At 41.7% G+C, this 15,515-nt stretch overlaps 4 protein-coding genes across 9 annotated transcripts; 2 read left to right on the forward strand and 2 right to left on the reverse strand.

Annotated features, from left to right (window-relative positions):
• The first annotated feature begins 277 nt into the window (after positions 1–277).
• On the forward strand, positions 278–6,168 carry terfa (telomeric repeat binding factor a). 3 transcript variants are annotated; one of them, XM_057025177.1, is made up of 13 exons: positions 278–545; positions 1,006–1,101; positions 1,375–1,496; positions 1,685–1,771; positions 1,951–2,091; positions 2,187–2,314; positions 2,654–3,154; positions 3,445–3,544; positions 3,664–3,710; positions 3,897–4,040; positions 4,218–4,297; positions 4,383–4,436; positions 4,496–6,168. In XM_057025177.1, the coding sequence occupies exons 1-13, from the start codon at positions 389–391 to the stop codon at positions 4,510–4,512; spliced, it is 1,674 nt and encodes a 557-aa protein (XP_056881157.1). In that variant the 5' UTR covers positions 278–388; the 3' UTR covers positions 4,513–6,168. The 3 variants fall into 3 exon arrangements, with proteins under 3 accessions (XP_056881157.1, XP_056881156.1, XP_056881158.1); XM_057025176.1 differs by having other exon boundaries at positions 4,383–4,426; XM_057025178.1 differs by lacking the exons at positions 3,445–3,544; positions 3,664–3,710 and having other exon boundaries at positions 4,383–4,426.
• On the reverse strand, positions 5,380–6,899 carry nip7 (NIP7 nucleolar pre-rRNA processing protein). Its single transcript, XM_057025237.1, has 5 exons — positions 6,658–6,899; positions 6,468–6,554; positions 6,247–6,385; positions 5,610–5,750; positions 5,380–5,538 (listed from the first exon to the last, which is right to left on the reverse strand). Exons 1-5 carry the CDS (start codon positions 6,711–6,713, stop codon positions 5,419–5,421), a joined length of 543 nt encoding a protein of 180 aa, XP_056881217.1. The 5' UTR covers positions 6,714–6,899; the 3' UTR covers positions 5,380–5,418.
• On the forward strand, positions 6,784–10,308 carry cdc42se2 (CDC42 small effector 2). Its single transcript, XM_057025238.1, has 5 exons — positions 6,784–6,920; positions 7,935–8,158; positions 8,842–8,943; positions 9,019–9,097; positions 9,678–10,308. Exons 2-4 carry the CDS (start codon positions 8,105–8,107, stop codon positions 9,091–9,093), a joined length of 231 nt encoding a protein of 76 aa, XP_056881218.1. The 5' UTR covers positions 6,784–6,920; positions 7,935–8,104; the 3' UTR covers positions 9,094–9,097; positions 9,678–10,308.
• A 1,810-nt stretch (positions 10,309–12,118) lies between these two features.
• On the reverse strand, positions 12,119–15,453 carry irf1a (interferon regulatory factor 1a). Of its 4 annotated transcripts, none has more exons than XM_057025214.1 (7): positions 14,557–15,453; positions 14,377–14,476; positions 13,582–13,761; positions 13,292–13,456; positions 13,163–13,215; positions 12,976–13,066; positions 12,119–12,839 (listed from the first exon to the last, which is right to left on the reverse strand). In XM_057025214.1, exons 1-7 carry the CDS (start codon positions 14,644–14,646, stop codon positions 12,721–12,723), a joined length of 798 nt encoding a protein of 265 aa, XP_056881194.1. In that variant the 5' UTR covers positions 14,647–15,453; the 3' UTR covers positions 12,119–12,720. The 4 variants fall into 4 exon arrangements, with proteins under 4 accessions (XP_056881194.1, XP_056881192.1, XP_056881193.1 ...); XM_057025212.1 differs by having other exon boundaries at positions 12,944–13,066; XM_057025213.1 differs by having other exon boundaries at positions 13,582–13,785.
• Positions 15,454–15,515: the final 62 nt, after the last annotated feature.

Raw genomic sequence — 15,515 nt, forward strand, 5'->3', positions numbered from 1 at the left:
GTTGATCTGCGGTTTCTGAAAGTAATGGTGAAAATATGGTTTAATGTGGAATGTGAAAGATCACAAAAAACAAAAATATATAGAACTGATTTGTATCCTTCAAAACCTGGAGCACATTAGTTAAGGCTATGTGTAAGAAAATATTGTATGAACGCAATATAGGGTTGTGTTGCCTACAAGTATGTTAATGTTACAACCTTCCTATCAGTGGGTGGCAGTGTATAGTTCATTGGTTCTGTGGAACTTGTCTATTTAAATAATAGAAGAAAGAAATATTGGCTTTTTCGATTGGTCACAGAAACAGTTAGAGAGCCAATCAGAGCGACGTAGAGGCGGGCCCGTCTTTTTTCCCGTCTCCAGTCGCGAGCCCGGACAACAAGTATCTTCGATGAACATGGCGGCAAAAGAAGTTATCATCAGCCGCCAAAGCGACATCGAACGTGTGGTTAACCGTTGGTTGTTGGATTATTATTTCTCTCTGGGGCTACAATTCTTCCAGAGGGATCAGAGGGAGGATTTCTTGGACATTGTACATGTGTTTGAAGGTATGCATCAGACGAGCTGCCACCTTTGGTCTTGCTAGCTTGAAACTGCAATTTTATTCACTGCGTGTGCTCAGGTTTAAAGTCTTCGTGGTTTCTCCCTTCAATATGTAATGCTGCTTTCTTGTGGTCGTGTCTTATTTATTTATTGCGAGGCAGGAGCATTGATTGGTGGATTACCAGCGATGGTTAATCTGGAATCGTTGTGCTTCACATTACTTTGACCTCTGAAACGACTTTAGTGATGGATTAGTTAAGATAACGAGCAGCTACAAGCCTCGTTAACCATCATTGTTGCACTGGCCCATTTGGTTATCAAGCAGTTTGTGACAGAACCGCTAAGCGTTTTTGAAGTGCGATTTTAATGTTTAAGAGACAATCTGCTTCATTCAAGACGAAACGTCTGAATTAACCAGTGTGTGTATTTTTTCCTGCTCTTCACACGTTGATGGGTGTTATCCAGGTATTTTGAAGCGTCCCTACGAGGTCACCTCTCACACTCGGATACAAATTCGGCTTTTGCAGCTTCTGGACCAGGTCAATGACGGCAGAAGTTCTGGTAATAATATCCTTGTCTGTCTGTGTTGGAAATCTCCATGTAGTTCAACTAAAACAGCATCTCCAATCCAAATGGAGAGCGATGCTATCTATCCCAAGAAAAGAATGTGATGGTATTTGAGATGATAGAATATTTAACCCTAAAATGCACCGGGGTCCATGACGTGTTTGATGGCCATTTCGTTGTAAATCATTGCTGAGTCTAATTTCATCCATGTTTACTACTCATGAGATCATTGTGTGATATCTTAAATATCTTTGACTCTTTGTGCAGCTGCCTCGTTTGAGCAGAACAATTGTCTGGAGACAGTGCTGAGTTTACTGGAAGCTCTCAACAAAGATTTTATCATTCAGCAGGAGGACTACAACAGTGTACATGCATCACTAAGGGACTTGGTAAGTTTGTATTTTGCTTTACACTTTCATTCCTCTGACTATTCACTATTCGCTCCCCCGTTGATTGAATATTTTCAGTTACTGCTACTATGTGTCAGCACACGTTATCATCATGCTGAGGAAGAGGAGCACCAAGTTCCAAAGACTCTCCAAAACTGTAATGTAACAAATGTCCTTTGTGTCTTTAGATTGTGGTGATTTTGGTTAAGGATGGAATGTTTAAGAAAGCAGAGGAGATGATAAAAAAACACTTCCCCAGACCAATGGTTGGCAATGTGAGTTTACCATCATATCATCATCATCATTTTAGCTACCAGTATTTAGTCGCTAAGAGGGTAACATTTATCTTTACCTGCCTGTTTGTGACCTTTTTGTAGATGTTAGTGAAAGTGTAGTGGCTCAGTTGGTAATACCCGGATTGGTCAGCTGTAAAAGTTGTTTGTGTTTCCTGCAGAAAGCTATCTTCATGGGCCTCATCAAAATGAAAAGTAAATCCCATCCAGTCATTGATCAGGTTGATTTCCAGCACTTCATGCAGGAGATCGTGGTCTTTTGTCAGAAGATCTGCCCATTGAGACTTCCTTTTCTCTGCAAGGTCTTTTCAGTACATTAAATTTACATGACTGACAAAGCCAGACCAAAATTGTTGATTTGTTTCTTTACATTATTATTTGTATGTTGCTGAAACAGGCTGCAGCGGTGTGTATTGATAAGAGACTGGCAAATTCGGGTGACAATGCAGGTGACCTTGATGAAGTGTGTGAACCTGGTCCATCTTCTAATCCACAACAGAATACCAGTGCACTCTTTGCTCCATGGTAGGCTCTCTCCTTGTTTTCAAGTATCTTAATCATTTCTTATTGTTTTGATTCTCTCAAAAGTACAATGTATTAATTGTTGAACATTATTTTATGATACATTGGAGGAAGGCTTATATTTTGTAGAGAATAGAGGGTAGCTAGACCATATGCAACTCTCTATTCATCACAGTATTGAGTAATTAATGTCATTAAATTGTAATTTCATGTTCATTATGTAATATGAAGGGTGACCTAAAAACAGACAGGCATTCAGATCATATTTTAAAAAATATTTAATACATTCTATCTTCTTTGAACTAAACACTCTTCTTATGTTCTTTTTCCCCAATGTGCCAGTGATCTGTCCATTGTCACCATATCCAGACTAGAAGCAGTTTACAGGAGTTTGGTGACAGGTTTACATGACAAAACATTCACTCAAGTGAAAATGGAGGCGACAAAAGAGGATTTATCTCTCGGTCTCCAAAAGTGCACCAATCAGGATGCAGATCAGGATGTGCCATACCAGGGAGCCTCAAGCAGCCCCATGGAGGCTTCACCAGCAGATGAACCAACACAAATTGATGCTGATCCTCAGATACAGACAGGGTCAAGCTCCAAAACAGCCTCAGTGCAGAAGGGAAGAAGAAGGCGGCTTTATACTGTGGCACAACTCGTTGTGGAGCCAGACAGCCAAGGGAGCTCACAGTGCACCCCTGCCTTTGAGGAAGTGGAACCTGTAGCTGGAGCAGAAGAGCTTCCCCCTGCTGCCGTTGCACCCAGTGGGGCAGAGCCACAGAGCCCAGAAATAGAACACAAGTTTGATGCACCAACACGGATCAGATATGGCTCCAGGAGGTACATATCTAAGCTGAAAGTGTCATTAAATACACAATTACATTTTATCAGTAATAACATAAGGCTTCAGTTAGCATTCTGCTGATTCCAAAGGTCTTGAATGGCAACTAAAATGGCCTCATCTTTTTAATAAAAAGTGCCATGAATGTGTGCATGGTGCAGCTGTCTTTATAAGAAGCTTTCATTTTTCCCCCACTGGATTTCTCCTATAGACCATAAAAGTGCACATAGGCTGTTGGAGACTACCTTCTTCTTACTGTGAAATAATATATTGGATCTTTCTCACACAGAATTAGTGAGTCAGAATCGTCCTCAGACAACAAAGACGAGGATTTTGCATCCTTCCCCAGCACGCCAGTGAAAAGACATAAACAAGCAGCCATCAATTCTGTCAGCCAGACAAGTCACATTTCACTTTCACCAAAACAATCCTTTTAAAGAGTTTCTGCTCTTTAAATTTTCAAGACTAGTGAATAATAGAATGGATGTATTATTTTTTTCTTTCCAAGGATCCCATACCGAAAACACCCCCTCAATCTTGGACTTTAGGAAGTTGGTAAGACTGGAAACATGTTTTGAGATTGAAACTGCATTTACAAATTACAGCTAATCACAGATATAGATTTAGACATAGAAATTGAGTCGGACACAAAACAGGATCTCATTGGGTTTGTTTGTGGCGAGGTGAAAGATCAGTGATTGAGAGATGGACAGAATGTGTTAAAAGCATCTTTCCATGCAGCAACACCAGTGATGACGATGTCGACTGTATTATCGACTCTTCGCTGAACAGCTCACCCAGTGCATCCCCCGCTCTCCTGCACCCACATACAAGCTCCACGCCTCACACAAACTCCCAACAGAAGGATTCTTCAAAGACAAAATGGCAAGTGGAGAAAAACCATATTTAGTTCTGGAAAACATTCACAGGAATGTCTTGACTTTCTGAGTAAGGTCAAGCTAAGCTTGAATTGGTGTCCTATATTTGCCATCAAATATCTGTTCCGGTCTGAATCGGACTTGTTTGTGAAAGCTAAACAGTAAGATCTGCCTTTGTACACAGGAAACACCTCTTCAACAATGCAACTGAGAGCAAGGAAACCTGGGAGGAAGATTCATTTAATATCGGAAAGGACGGCAGCGGTATGTGATCTGACTTCTGTTCTTTATCAATGTTGATCTGCTTTCAAAATTTTGATGATATATTGAGGCTTCTCTTCTCTGAAAGAGTCAACCAATGAGAACTCTCCAATGTCGGGCCAGAGGAGGAGGGTGAGAACAAGTAAGGTTCTTTAGAATTTAGCTGGAGAAATGAAATTTAACCTGTTGTTTGGGTTGCAGATGTGGACAGAGGCTGAGACACAGAAGCTAATAGAAGGTGTTAGAAAATTTGGAGTAGGCAACTGGAGTAAAATCAGAGCATATTACTCCTTCAATGACCGAACCAACGTCAACCTCAAGGACAGATGGAGAACTCTGAAAAAAACTAACATGGTCTAAGAAAACTAGATAACACAGTAACATGTTTGAGAAAGAAGCCAAACATCATCTACATAAGGCCTAAATTACATTGAAACTCTTTTCCAAATTTTTCAAATCCAATTTTTCCAAAACATAAGGGAACACACCTGAGGGAAAAATGTCCTATCTCTGGGCAAACATCACTGATATTGTCATATTTGGTAGTACAAAAGTTTTCTGTGCCACCAAATATGACAATATTTAGTGGCACAAAACTTTTGTCTCTGGTTCTATCCTGTAATAAAGTTAGGAGTGGCCTTTGTTCATTTTGCTCTCAAAGCAGAGACTTTATTTTTATACATTTTCTTTAAACTACTACACTCAATTTATAGTCATTCCTCAAAATAAATTTGATTTCTATAAGCTCAAGAATACAACAGCATCTATAAATATTAGTGAACATGCTGAATCATGTTATTGCTCATTGCAATTCAGACTTTTGTAGAATGTTTTTAATGAATTTTCAGTTTTCTGTCCTGCAAAAAAGTGCATAAAATGCCAAATTCTACGTCTCTGCTGTTTATTTGAAGCACAAACGAATGAGAATCCTGCTCAGATCACCAAGCTGAGCTTTGACAGTTTATCCTGGAAACAATGACCAATTTTATCCTTTACGATGCTTAAATCCACATTTTCACCTCTGAAGTAAGAATGCAGCTGTAATTTCCAAGAAAGTTAATGATTATAAAATGTTTTGTTAAAAAAAAAAAAAAAAAAAAGCAAGCTCCAGTTTTGATTTGCTCTTATGTTAATGAATCTTCATTTCGAATAAATTCCCCCACATCGGCCTGGTGGAACACGACTATGGACATGGGATCCACTCGTCGACACTCCTGAGTCGACTTGGCTGCCACACCGAAACCCTATGAGGACAGTGAGCACAGATCAAACGTACTCAACATGCTATTAACAGTCAGGCCTCAGCAAAACTTACAAGGGGCACATCTGCCATGGAGTAGACCACAACTCCTTGGTACTGCATGGTGTTCTCCGTGATTCTCCCCAGCCCCGATTTTAGCACGTGGTTCCCATAGACAAAAGACTGCTCTGCTCCAGGTTTCACCCACACCTTAAACTGCAGAAAAAGTTTTGAGTCAGTCATACTGGGAACACTTGTCTTTTACTGTTGTCTTTCTTTTATGGCTGAACACCTAAAATGTATTTTGCTGTAGTCTACTAATACTAACACACATTCTTGCCACAATTCTGAGTGTGCTCAAAGTGAAATATGACCTCTCTGTCAATACCAAAAATATGTCAAGGTGAACTCATGTAGACCCTCTTAACAGTAGAAAATCACTGATAACTGAACATTTAATTTGTGCAAGTGTGAAATGACTTGTATTATCTTTTAAAAATGAATATCATGGCAACATCAGGTCTGTTATCATTCACTACAACTCTGACAAATGATCACAGTCAAAAATAGCACTTATCTTGACAATGGTACAATGAACACTTTCCAGAAAAGAGAATAAAAAGCATTAACAAGGCCTCTGATCCTCTTAATCAGACACCTGCAGTTAGAAGAGAGCAAAAAATAGTGCAATTTCAAAGAAAGAAAAAGTCACCTTTGCATATGGCGCTAGAAAGTCCAGAGCTGTGATGTGCAGGCGAAATTTACTGGTCTTTGTGAACTTTCCAAAACATGTCCCAACTGAGACCAACTTCTGCCTGGCGATGTTTGTGGCCAACTTCAAAATTTTCTCACTGTGGACAGAAAAAAAGAGATGCGATGAGAGAATGAATGGACGAGCGATTGTTCACAAAGCGTGCACATGTGCTGGGTTACCTCATGTAGTACACACGGTCGTTATGGAGCCTAAAACAGTATGTACCGTCAGGTCGATCCACGAGAAGTTTAATGTTTTCACCGATGCTATTGTGAGAGGAGAGACACGTTTATGCAGCGAATGCTAACAATGATGCTAACATCGTTGATAAACACCAACATTTGGATAAAATGCCCAATGAATACTTACTATTTTGACAGCTTCTCAAACATAGTTTTTGTCTCTTCTTCTGTCAGGGGCCTCATTTTGGGAAACGCTTAAAGTTTATTTTACTGTTCTTGCGTCCGTATCTATGAAACATGAGGGGGAACGTGGGTCAAGGCGGAAAGAGGAGCTCGACACACCGGAAGTTAAGTGACATCACGGGCCTGCTCAGTTCCTGGTTTTTTGCCTTCTTTTAGCGTTCAGTCGATCGTTCGCTCGTTCTCGTCTCACAAACCAGCCGCCGTTTGGTAAGTTTGTGAAATTAAAGTTATCTACATTTTCCTAAATTATGTTACCACCAGATTTAATAAGGCACACAAAAGAGCACAAATTCGTAATGTTGTGTATTTTGAATCCAAAGCCCGTTGACGAAAACGGGTTTATCAATTAGCGTGGCTAGCTAGCTGTCAGATAGTGGGAAAAAACACAGAGCATCTGCTAACAGCATGCTAGTGGATGTTAGCTTGAGAGCAAAGACGGCTTAGTGTCCTTATAATGTGGTGTGGCCCACGACCCGGTTCTGCTAAACGGGTTGATTTGAGCTAAAACAGTTTCTGAACCATTCGCCGGGATCTCGGTTGGAGCAGGCTGTGGCTTTGGCTCCACTCGCCGTGTGAAGGCAAGAGTCTTTGCCGCAGCGGTGCAAAGGTGGTTACATAACCATCATTTTTTTTGGAAATTGCGATCAGGTCTGGGAGATTTGGGGCTCAAACCAGAGAATCTGATCGCTGTCAGGATGTCAGCTTTAGTTACCATCGCACCAGTCAGTGTTTCTTTTGGGAGAGCTAATCTCCATTATTTACCCACCAATCCTTGCCAGATTTGTACTTGGCACACACAGATCTGTCTACCATGATTAATTAAAAATCTAGTTATTAATCATTTGACTCATGAATGTCTAAATTTCAACAGGTTTTGTTGTGGTTAATATACCTTTCACTTTTTCCAGCGTTAATATTCACTGTAACTTACACGCTGTATCTGTGTCTATGTTGCTCTCACACGATTGGCCTTTTTGTTCTGTTAGTTTAACGAGATTTAACTCAAACAGCTCAAACAGTTCAGCAGGCTTTATTTAAATAGTTGTTCTAAATTACATCAGAATGCATTTTCCAAATGTTTGTGTGTACAGCAGTGCAGAAAGGACTGAAATATCAAGGCCTGTTGTCACGGAAAACTCTGCAATGAAAGATAACTATGGTATTCATGAGTACTTTATCATTCGTCTCACTGAAAATGCTTTCTTGTGTGTGTGTTGACAGACTTTCCTGGTCATTTTGGGAGAAGACTTCAGAGGCTCGACTGGGAGAATCCGGCTGTCCACGTCTGTCGTGCAATCTGCATTTGTGGTTCTGACGACAAACAGGAAGAGGGACGCTGAGAGACGTCTGAGCTGAGAGGAAACTGCTGCGGCTTCTCTGGCGGCCACAGAATGACTGAGTTCTGGGTTTGTTTCAGCTGCTGCATTGCTGAACAACCACAGCCGGTGAGTCTGAGAACATGGATGTCAGATAGGTTGGCCCAGCTTTGTGCACAGCGGCAGTGTTTTTCAGTGATTTGAACGTGGGCGCGAAATGTGCCCTACCACTGGTTCAGTTGGATTCTGAGTTATGTTACCACTCCTCCTCTTCTTGCCTATCCAAAACATCAATCATGATAGAAACATGATAGAACCTCACCCAAATGGGTGATCCTGGTCTGATCTGTCCCGTTTTAGCAACCTTTCACACGACTACATGACTCCACTCACATTGTGTCATATCAAGACTATCATGGACACAATAAATGTTCTTTGAACCGACCACTAAACAACGGTTTATGTAACAGCTTTCCTTACTGTCACACATACACACCTGTTTTATTGCAGATAAAAATAGAAAGTGACAGGGCTTCCATCTTACCACAATCTAACCTTTTATAGCTCTTCGATTGACAATATGAGGGATTATTACTGTGCCAGGCTGCAGCCTGTTGCAGGTTTCAGTGGCGCCAGCTCGTCTGCTGCGAGATAAGATAAAACACCCGATAGATGTCGACACATTTAAAAGAGAGCGTTTAGGTTTTAGGAAGACAACAGGACACATTGGCATGGTTTGTGGCTCGTTTTCTCACTGTACATTCTGCATTTCATATCTGAGCTTTAAAGGTGTGTGTGGCCTGTTTTTACAGAAACGACGGCGACGGATCGACCGCTCCATGATCGGGGAGCCAACCAACTTTGTTCACACCACACACGTAGGCTCGGGGGAAATGGGCCTGGGCCTTGCTTCAGTGAGTTCTCATTTGTGCCCTCACAAGAGTACTGCAAACACTTGTGCACTAACATTTACACTGTTGCGTCACTAGGTGGACCTCGTTCAGGCCCAGATGAAATCGAAGGGGGGCTACGCACACGGAGGGTCAGAAGCATCCCAGTTGTAACAAGGTAAAACATAAGCACTGCTGCTACCACCCCGAAGCCTAGCTGAGACATGATCTACACCCGTAGATTCCAAAAATACCTTACATTTGCAGTGCGGTGTTCAGGATAATAACTGATAAGCCCCATGCAGCATGTCTGCTACTTCCGGGAATGAAAGCACATATTTTTCCTCTTTCACTAGAAATTGAGCCTCCAGCTTGTGTGAAGGGTGACACATCTGAGAAATGAAGTGAAATCATGCAAGCCTACATGCTTGACTTCTGTTTGTGGTGTGTAAATAAGGGGAATTCCCCCCTCCCTGTAAAGAAATTAACTTCATGTTTAAAGGCTCAGCTGTTGCTGAGAGAGGCTTCATATTTTGACAGTGACGCAGCTGTTGGGGTTTAATTTTTCAGGGCCGTTCCATTTTCTGTCCTGGGGGTTTTGTTTACCTCTTGTAGAACTGTAGTTGGTCCTGCTTGTTGCTGCTGGCTCTCCCTTGGTGCTTATTTAATACAGTTCAGCCCACCGGTATGATTTGTGTTGTCAGGACGCCATGCTGCTACACGTGCTAATGTTTGTCCCACTTCTTTCCCCCTCACAGCCCTCCAGTCTCGTGGAATCTGCTGTTGTAGATATGAGGAAGCATTTTCAAAAAGCAGTTGTGTCTATCACAGACACAGGACCAAAAGATGAATCTACTGCTTTTCTCCCCATCATGTTGTGCATATTTTTATTTTCCATTCTTATTTTTTAATGAAAGCACTGCTGTTCATTTGCTGCCATACTGTTGCACTGTACTGAGTGACTGTTGAGTAGACAAAGAGGGTTAAAAAGCTCCAAATTTCAGACATGTGCGTGCGTGCATGTGTGTGCATGAAGAATAGAGTTTGGAAGATATTTTCCGCTGTAGCGCATTCAGATGCCTGTATTTATTATCTGATTTAACGGACCTCATGGTGGCAGGGCCACGTTGGAGATTTGGAACGTTGCGTTTCCATCGTTATTCTCAGAGGTTTATCTAAGGACAGGTGGAGGTGGCTAGGACACGCGCCGTCTTTGACTCCGACAGGCCACCAGTTCTCTTTGCTGTCTTGTAATAAACTTGAACTGAGTAGAGTACACTGGAGTGCGCGTTGTACACTCACGCTTAGGAATTTAGCTTTCATTTCAACTGTTTTTTTATACACTTGTTTAGGTTAAATCTAGAATTTTAATAAACAACCAACTTCCTACTCAGTCTTTTTGTTTCTTTTGTTCTGCTTGCTGGGTTGATGCTGCTGTAGATGCTGAGTCAGCAGCTTCAGGTAGAGCCGTGCGTCTTTTACCTCATCCGATGTCTGATTTTGGCCTCCTTTGAGTAATTTTGCAGTCTTAACAGAAAATTATGCTTTGAAAGGCAGCAACATTTTACAACAGGAATCTGGAACCAGCAAAGTTTTGCTTGAAAGTGATTAATGAAAAATTCTGAACCACCTTTTTGTTTGGGTGCTATGTTTCGTCCGTTTGGGTGCCAACCAACAATGACATCAGTCAGATAGGCTGTAAATCCTGTTGCAGAGGCAATTGTATTGGTATGTCTCGTCACAAGCTCCTCAGTAAGGTTTTGTAATTAGCCTCTATAGATCTTCTGTACTGGTTCATGTAGTTTTGCCATTTCTGTTGCTTCATAGCCGCATCTGCGTTTTGTGCTTACGATACATCTTTGCTCCTTCCCTTTCTACTTCCTTCCCTGAAGATGACACAAAATTAAGTGCAAATGCAAACCGTTTGACGTATACTAAAACCATGCTTTCAACCATGTTTATTTCATCTCATTCGTCTCTTTAAATCCATGCACACGTAACTTCTGCAGTGTCAAGAATGTTCAGCCTCTGAAAAACAACTTCACGCTACTTTGACCCACCTTTGTTGCACAATAGTCACCTAATTTCATTGTAGATGTTATGATGTTGACATGTGATGAAGAATGTCCCACTGATTCTCTAGGAATATTAAAAAAATCTCTATTTATCTGTACAAACCTAACCCTCCTATTTTGTGGGAGATGTAATTTTCCTTTCTAAAGAGAAAGCTGATTAAGTGCAGCTCTTACCTGATCAGTCAGATGTAATAACGATCCAGCCAGAATTTTTGTTGTCACGCTTACATTCAGCCAACTGGTGCAGACATGTCCGTCAGTATTGTCTCACATCGTCCAAATCTATGATCCAGGCTCCGTTTCCAGGAAATACCTTTGCAGCAGCGCAGTGACCAAAGGCATGATCTCACCTGTTTGAGCTCATAGATCATGCTGTTCATCACTACTCAGTTGATTGTACAAGGTGCCAACATACCAGCAGGCCAGGATCTGTTAATAGATGTAATTGTCTTTCATACACATTGTATGATTTATTACTCCAACGACAGAAAGTGGTTGTTTTGGATCAAAGCGAGCATATGTCTGTGTACATTGGTGTTGTTCTGATATTTCTCATCCAAGAATGATCTGTTCGGTGTATTTGCCAGGCAACTTGATAATATATTCACATTTGTAATCATGAGTCATTGTACAATGCGTCTTTGTCGACCTCTGTTGTCTTTTTGTTGCCCTGCTTGGACACGATGCCGTGTACGTGTAGATGTCCGGGTGTTGCAGTATACAATGTGACCAGCAGGCTGTGCTATAGGACTGACTGAATGTCACCTGAAAGGGTTTCCTTTCATACTATGATTGCGGTCATAAGACTTGTTTTATGATGATATTGTAAAAACATCAGATTTGTGCGTTATATATATTAAGGTTGATGCATATTTCTGCTTATTTTTCTTTACTGGGAAGGAAATTTGGGATTTTGCATTTCCCCTTCCTCAGGAACTGCTCGGTATTCCATTCCCACTTTAAGGAAAGCTCACCTGTCTTTCTGCATTTTTGGTTTCCAAATTAAAATAAATGTTAATTGTTCTTGTTTGATTAAAAAGTGTGTTTATTGGAGTGACCATTAATCATTATTCTAAATATATTCAGATGTGGTTGAAAGGGCCAGTTCAAATGATGATTATAGGAATGTTCAGTACTCATTTATTGGGTAGATGAAATTTGCAGAATGCTTGTCAAAATAGAACTTGCTCAAGTTCGAGACATGATTATAAACTGTTGGTGCACATAAGGTTCCTCAAATAAATTAGGAGCCAAAACCATGAGTTTCATATATATAAAAATAAAAAACAGGATTGAAAGTCTAATTTCTTTGATTTCTTTTGCATGTGTAAGATTTGAATGAATTATTGACAAAATGTTTGAACTGAAAACTCATTTAAACCAAGTAAATCTATGATGATATTGAGAAGATAAAGAGCAAAGGTGAAACTACTGTTGAAACCAGAGGCTGTGTTGCTCATCTATGCTGGTTAAACAGCAGAACAAGCGATGCTGCGTGCATGTGAAATGTGATCTGTGAGCTTGGGGTCGGCTCTGGACCGTTGTGAAGCTGATCCCATGATGACAGAGGTGAAGCTTGGCTTGGAACAGGATCTCCGCCTCAGCAGAGGAGGAACTCTGTCTCTCTTAATCAACGTTCAATGTCAGGACGAGTGACTCAAGGTCAACGAGAAGGCTCTGAGAAAACGTGAGGCAACTCTAGAGAGGAGAATATCTGTCCATCCAGCTATGGTATCAGTGTTTGCTGATGGGTGGACCAGTCAGACAGTTCCCTGAGGTAGTTTGGACCAAACAGGTCACTGTTGTGGTCTGTGTGCAGACAGTAAGGATTGTCCTCAGCAGCACCTGCAAAAGAAAGAGATCATACAAACACAAATCCATCCCAGGCAGCTGCTGCTACAAAGGCTAGCTTAAAGAGTTGCTGGTAAGAAACGATCAAACTTTTAGACCAGAAGTGAAGTAAAGGAAACCAGGATCATACAGTGCCACTGGTCCCACAGCGTGTGTGTTTTCCATCCTCTCTGCTCTCCACTCTGGTTCCACAGGCCAGTGTTGCTGACATGGTCCATTATCTACATGAGAAAAGAGAAGATAAAACATGAGGAGTCCCAACTGCCTTCCAAGCATATGCAACAAGTGCCAGTTCAGTTAACCCGAATGTGGTTTACGTTGAAGACGGCCTCGTTCTGCTCCAGCTCTTCTGGTTTGGCCTCCCACGTACCTGCAGGACGACAATCCCACCCATCATCATCATCAGACAACAGGCAACAACAACACCAGCAGAAGCGGCGCCTCACTGTGTAGTTGACAGTTGTCTAGGGAGTCTTCTGAGGGTGTGTCATCCTTCTGCGTTGGCTCTGAGATGGTTCTGGTGGAACAGGGTTGCCAAGCAGAGAATTCACCTTCAGCAGCATCACGTAGACGTGGCGGTCTTCCTTCAGGTCTGCTGAACAGCCGCAACCCTGAGAGGGACAGAAGAGTCGCTGTAAGATGATCACAAGAATAAATTGTTCAGAACTGTCCCCACTGAGCTGGTCTGTGTAAATGAGCCTAAACGGCTTGGACTCTTTACAAATGCACTCGTCACCTCTCCTGCGTCTCCGCGGCTGCATGCTGGGCATCATCCTGTACACCCGGAAGGCATTGTTGCCCCTCTTCCTGCTGTGCTCGTGGAGCTCACACACATCAGGCAGAGAGTTCAAGGCACAACGGAAATTTGCCTTCCACGTCTTTGGGTCTGGTTTGTCTTTTCCTGGATGGTAGCGTCCTGACGTGACCAGGAAGAGAGACACTGAAGTGAGAAGTCGTGGTATGTAAGTGTGTTTCTATAGGTAAAGCAAAGATCAACTGCATGTCCATGTATTAGCTACAACATTCTTCCTGTGATTCATTTAGTCTGAAGAATTTTTTGGTTCTCTCATTCCTATTTATTCCCATTCCCTTGACAACCGTTACTGGACTTTGGCAGCAACATGATCTCCAAAAACAGCAGAAGAAGCTGAGTTTTCCCATGAAGATTTTCCCAAGATGGGAATGGTTTCATGTATCACTACAGCTTTTCTGAACATTTCCTTTGCATGTACAGAAATGACAGTTTTGTAGTAATAAGACCTGTAACTGAGATATGGAATGATGAAAATAACCTTATTATAATCATTAATCTCTCAGTTGGGTACTAACTTTTAATACCTTGTTGGATATTAAAATAGATATAGATATATAGATCAGTTGTAAGGTAAAAGTACAATAAAACAACAATAATAACATCAGTAATAAGAATAAACGTGATTATAATGACTATAGTGTTGATTATAAGAATAATAATAAAGCCAAAGACAAATGTAGGAGTAGGTTAAACTCAAAGTATGAGTTGGGCTCCTACCAGTGTGCATGGCCCAACTTCTGAAAAGTGTTGCATCTTGGTCGATACTCCAACCATGACGAGCTGCATGTTTCCATGGGATTTGGAAGATTTGTGCTGACTGATTAGTTTAGGGAAAAGAGGGAGAAACACTAACTTTCAAAATAACACGTCAATTTCAAAGCTTGCTGTGTGGTTTACCTGGTCCAGCCAGCTGACTCCAGGGTATCTCCCAGACTGAATCTGCTCCTCCAGCCATGGCCGCAGCCTCAGACGACCACCGTGCTGCATGTTGCTTCAGTACCTGCAGACCAACCATGGACAGCCTCACCGATAACACCGCAAATCCTCCTGTACCTTAGGTAAGCCTACCTCCCAAAAATCCTTCCAATCAAAGACCTGACCTACCCCTCCCTTCCAGTTACAGGAAGTGGAGCTTCTCCAGTAATTCTAGTCACTCAGCCAGAACAGAAATCTGGTTGGTTACATGAGGTTTTTCTCATGCAGAACCACCATCAGAACCATTGTGTTAAGTGTGGTAGAGGTCACTAAGATGATGTAGCTAAGATGATCCTGTCTGATAGGTCTGAAGGTTGGACAGTAGCTAAAATGATGGCTGCATTGAATTGAATTAATCTTAAAAGTTGAGGGAGTCATCCTGACATCCTGTTCTCTCCATACTGTGGAGAGAATGGTGGCATGTGCACACACATCAGCTGAAGGCGTCTTCTGTTCTGATACTCCACAACCGGGGTCTGTGAACATCGCTCTGCTCCAGGATCACCTGGGACCTGTTGGTGAGGATTGCTTCCTGCAATGAACACCCACTTCCCATCACCTCACATGCTCACAGCTTACAGGCTAGAACTTGCACTGAGCTGGATCTCTATTTATATACTGTATGTTAAAGATCAAAACAGTTTTTTACTTTTAAGTGTTTTGCTTAAATGTCACTGAGCCGATCCAAGAGCAGGAGGGTCCACATGAACCCACCAGACATCGTCACATGTACTGGCATGCACAGAAGATTGTGTAACCTCTTGACTGAGGCTTTGCTACTTCAGAGATGCTATTTCCTGTGAATTTTGAGTATAAACTCCGTGTAACACTGTTGTGTCACGTGAGTCACAGTTCCAGAGAACAACTGTAAGAGAGTAGTT

This window comes from Takifugu flavidus, chromosome 2 (genome assembly GCF_003711565.1).
Source record: "Takifugu flavidus isolate HTHZ2018 chromosome 2, ASM371156v2, whole genome shotgun sequence".
Taxonomy (NCBI): domain Eukaryota; kingdom Metazoa; phylum Chordata; class Actinopteri; order Tetraodontiformes; family Tetraodontidae; genus Takifugu; species Takifugu flavidus.

Coding starts and splice junctions, on each gene's coding strand:
- terfa (XM_057025176.1), top strand. CDS start 389: ATGAACATGGCGGCAAAAGAAGTTATCATCAGCCGCCAAAGCGACATC. Junction 546..1,005: donor CATTGTACATGTGTTTGAAG/GTATGCATCAGA, acceptor GGTGTTATCCAG/GTATTTTGAAGCGTCCCTAC. Junction 2,092..2,186: donor GACTTCCTTTTCTCTGCAAG/GTCTTTTCAGTA, acceptor TTGCTGAAACAG/GCTGCAGCGGTGTGTATTGA.
- nip7 (XM_057025237.1), bottom strand. CDS start 6,713: ATGAGGCCCCTGACAGAAGAAGAGACAAAAACTATGTTTGAGAAGCTG. Junction 6,555..6,657: donor TTTGAGAAGCTGTCAAAATA/GTAAGTATTCAT, acceptor CTCTCACAATAG/CATCGGTGAAAACATTAAAC. Junction 6,386..6,467: donor GACCGTGTGTACTACATGAG/GTAACCCAGCAC, acceptor TTCTGTCCACAG/TGAGAAAATTTTGAAGTTGG.
- cdc42se2 (XM_057025238.1), top strand. CDS start 8,105: ATGACTGAGTTCTGGGTTTGTTTCAGCTGCTGCATTGCTGAACAACCA. Junction 8,159..8,841: donor TTGCTGAACAACCACAGCCG/GTGAGTCTGAGA, acceptor CTGTTTTTACAG/AAACGACGGCGACGGATCGA. Junction 8,944..9,018: donor TGGGCCTGGGCCTTGCTTCA/GTGAGTTCTCAT, acceptor TTGCGTCACTAG/GTGGACCTCGTTCAGGCCCA.
- irf1a (XM_057025211.1), bottom strand. CDS start 14,646: ATGCAGCACGGTGGTCGTCTGAGGCTGCGGCCATGGCTGGAGGAGCAG. Junction 13,067..13,162: donor AGAACGAGGCCGTCTTCAAC/GTAAACCACATT, acceptor TTTCTCATGTAG/ATAATGGACCATGTCAGCAA. Junction 12,840..12,943: donor TTTCCTTTACTTCACTTCTG/GTCTAAAAGTTT, acceptor TTTCTTTTGCAG/GTGCTGCTGAGGACAATCCT.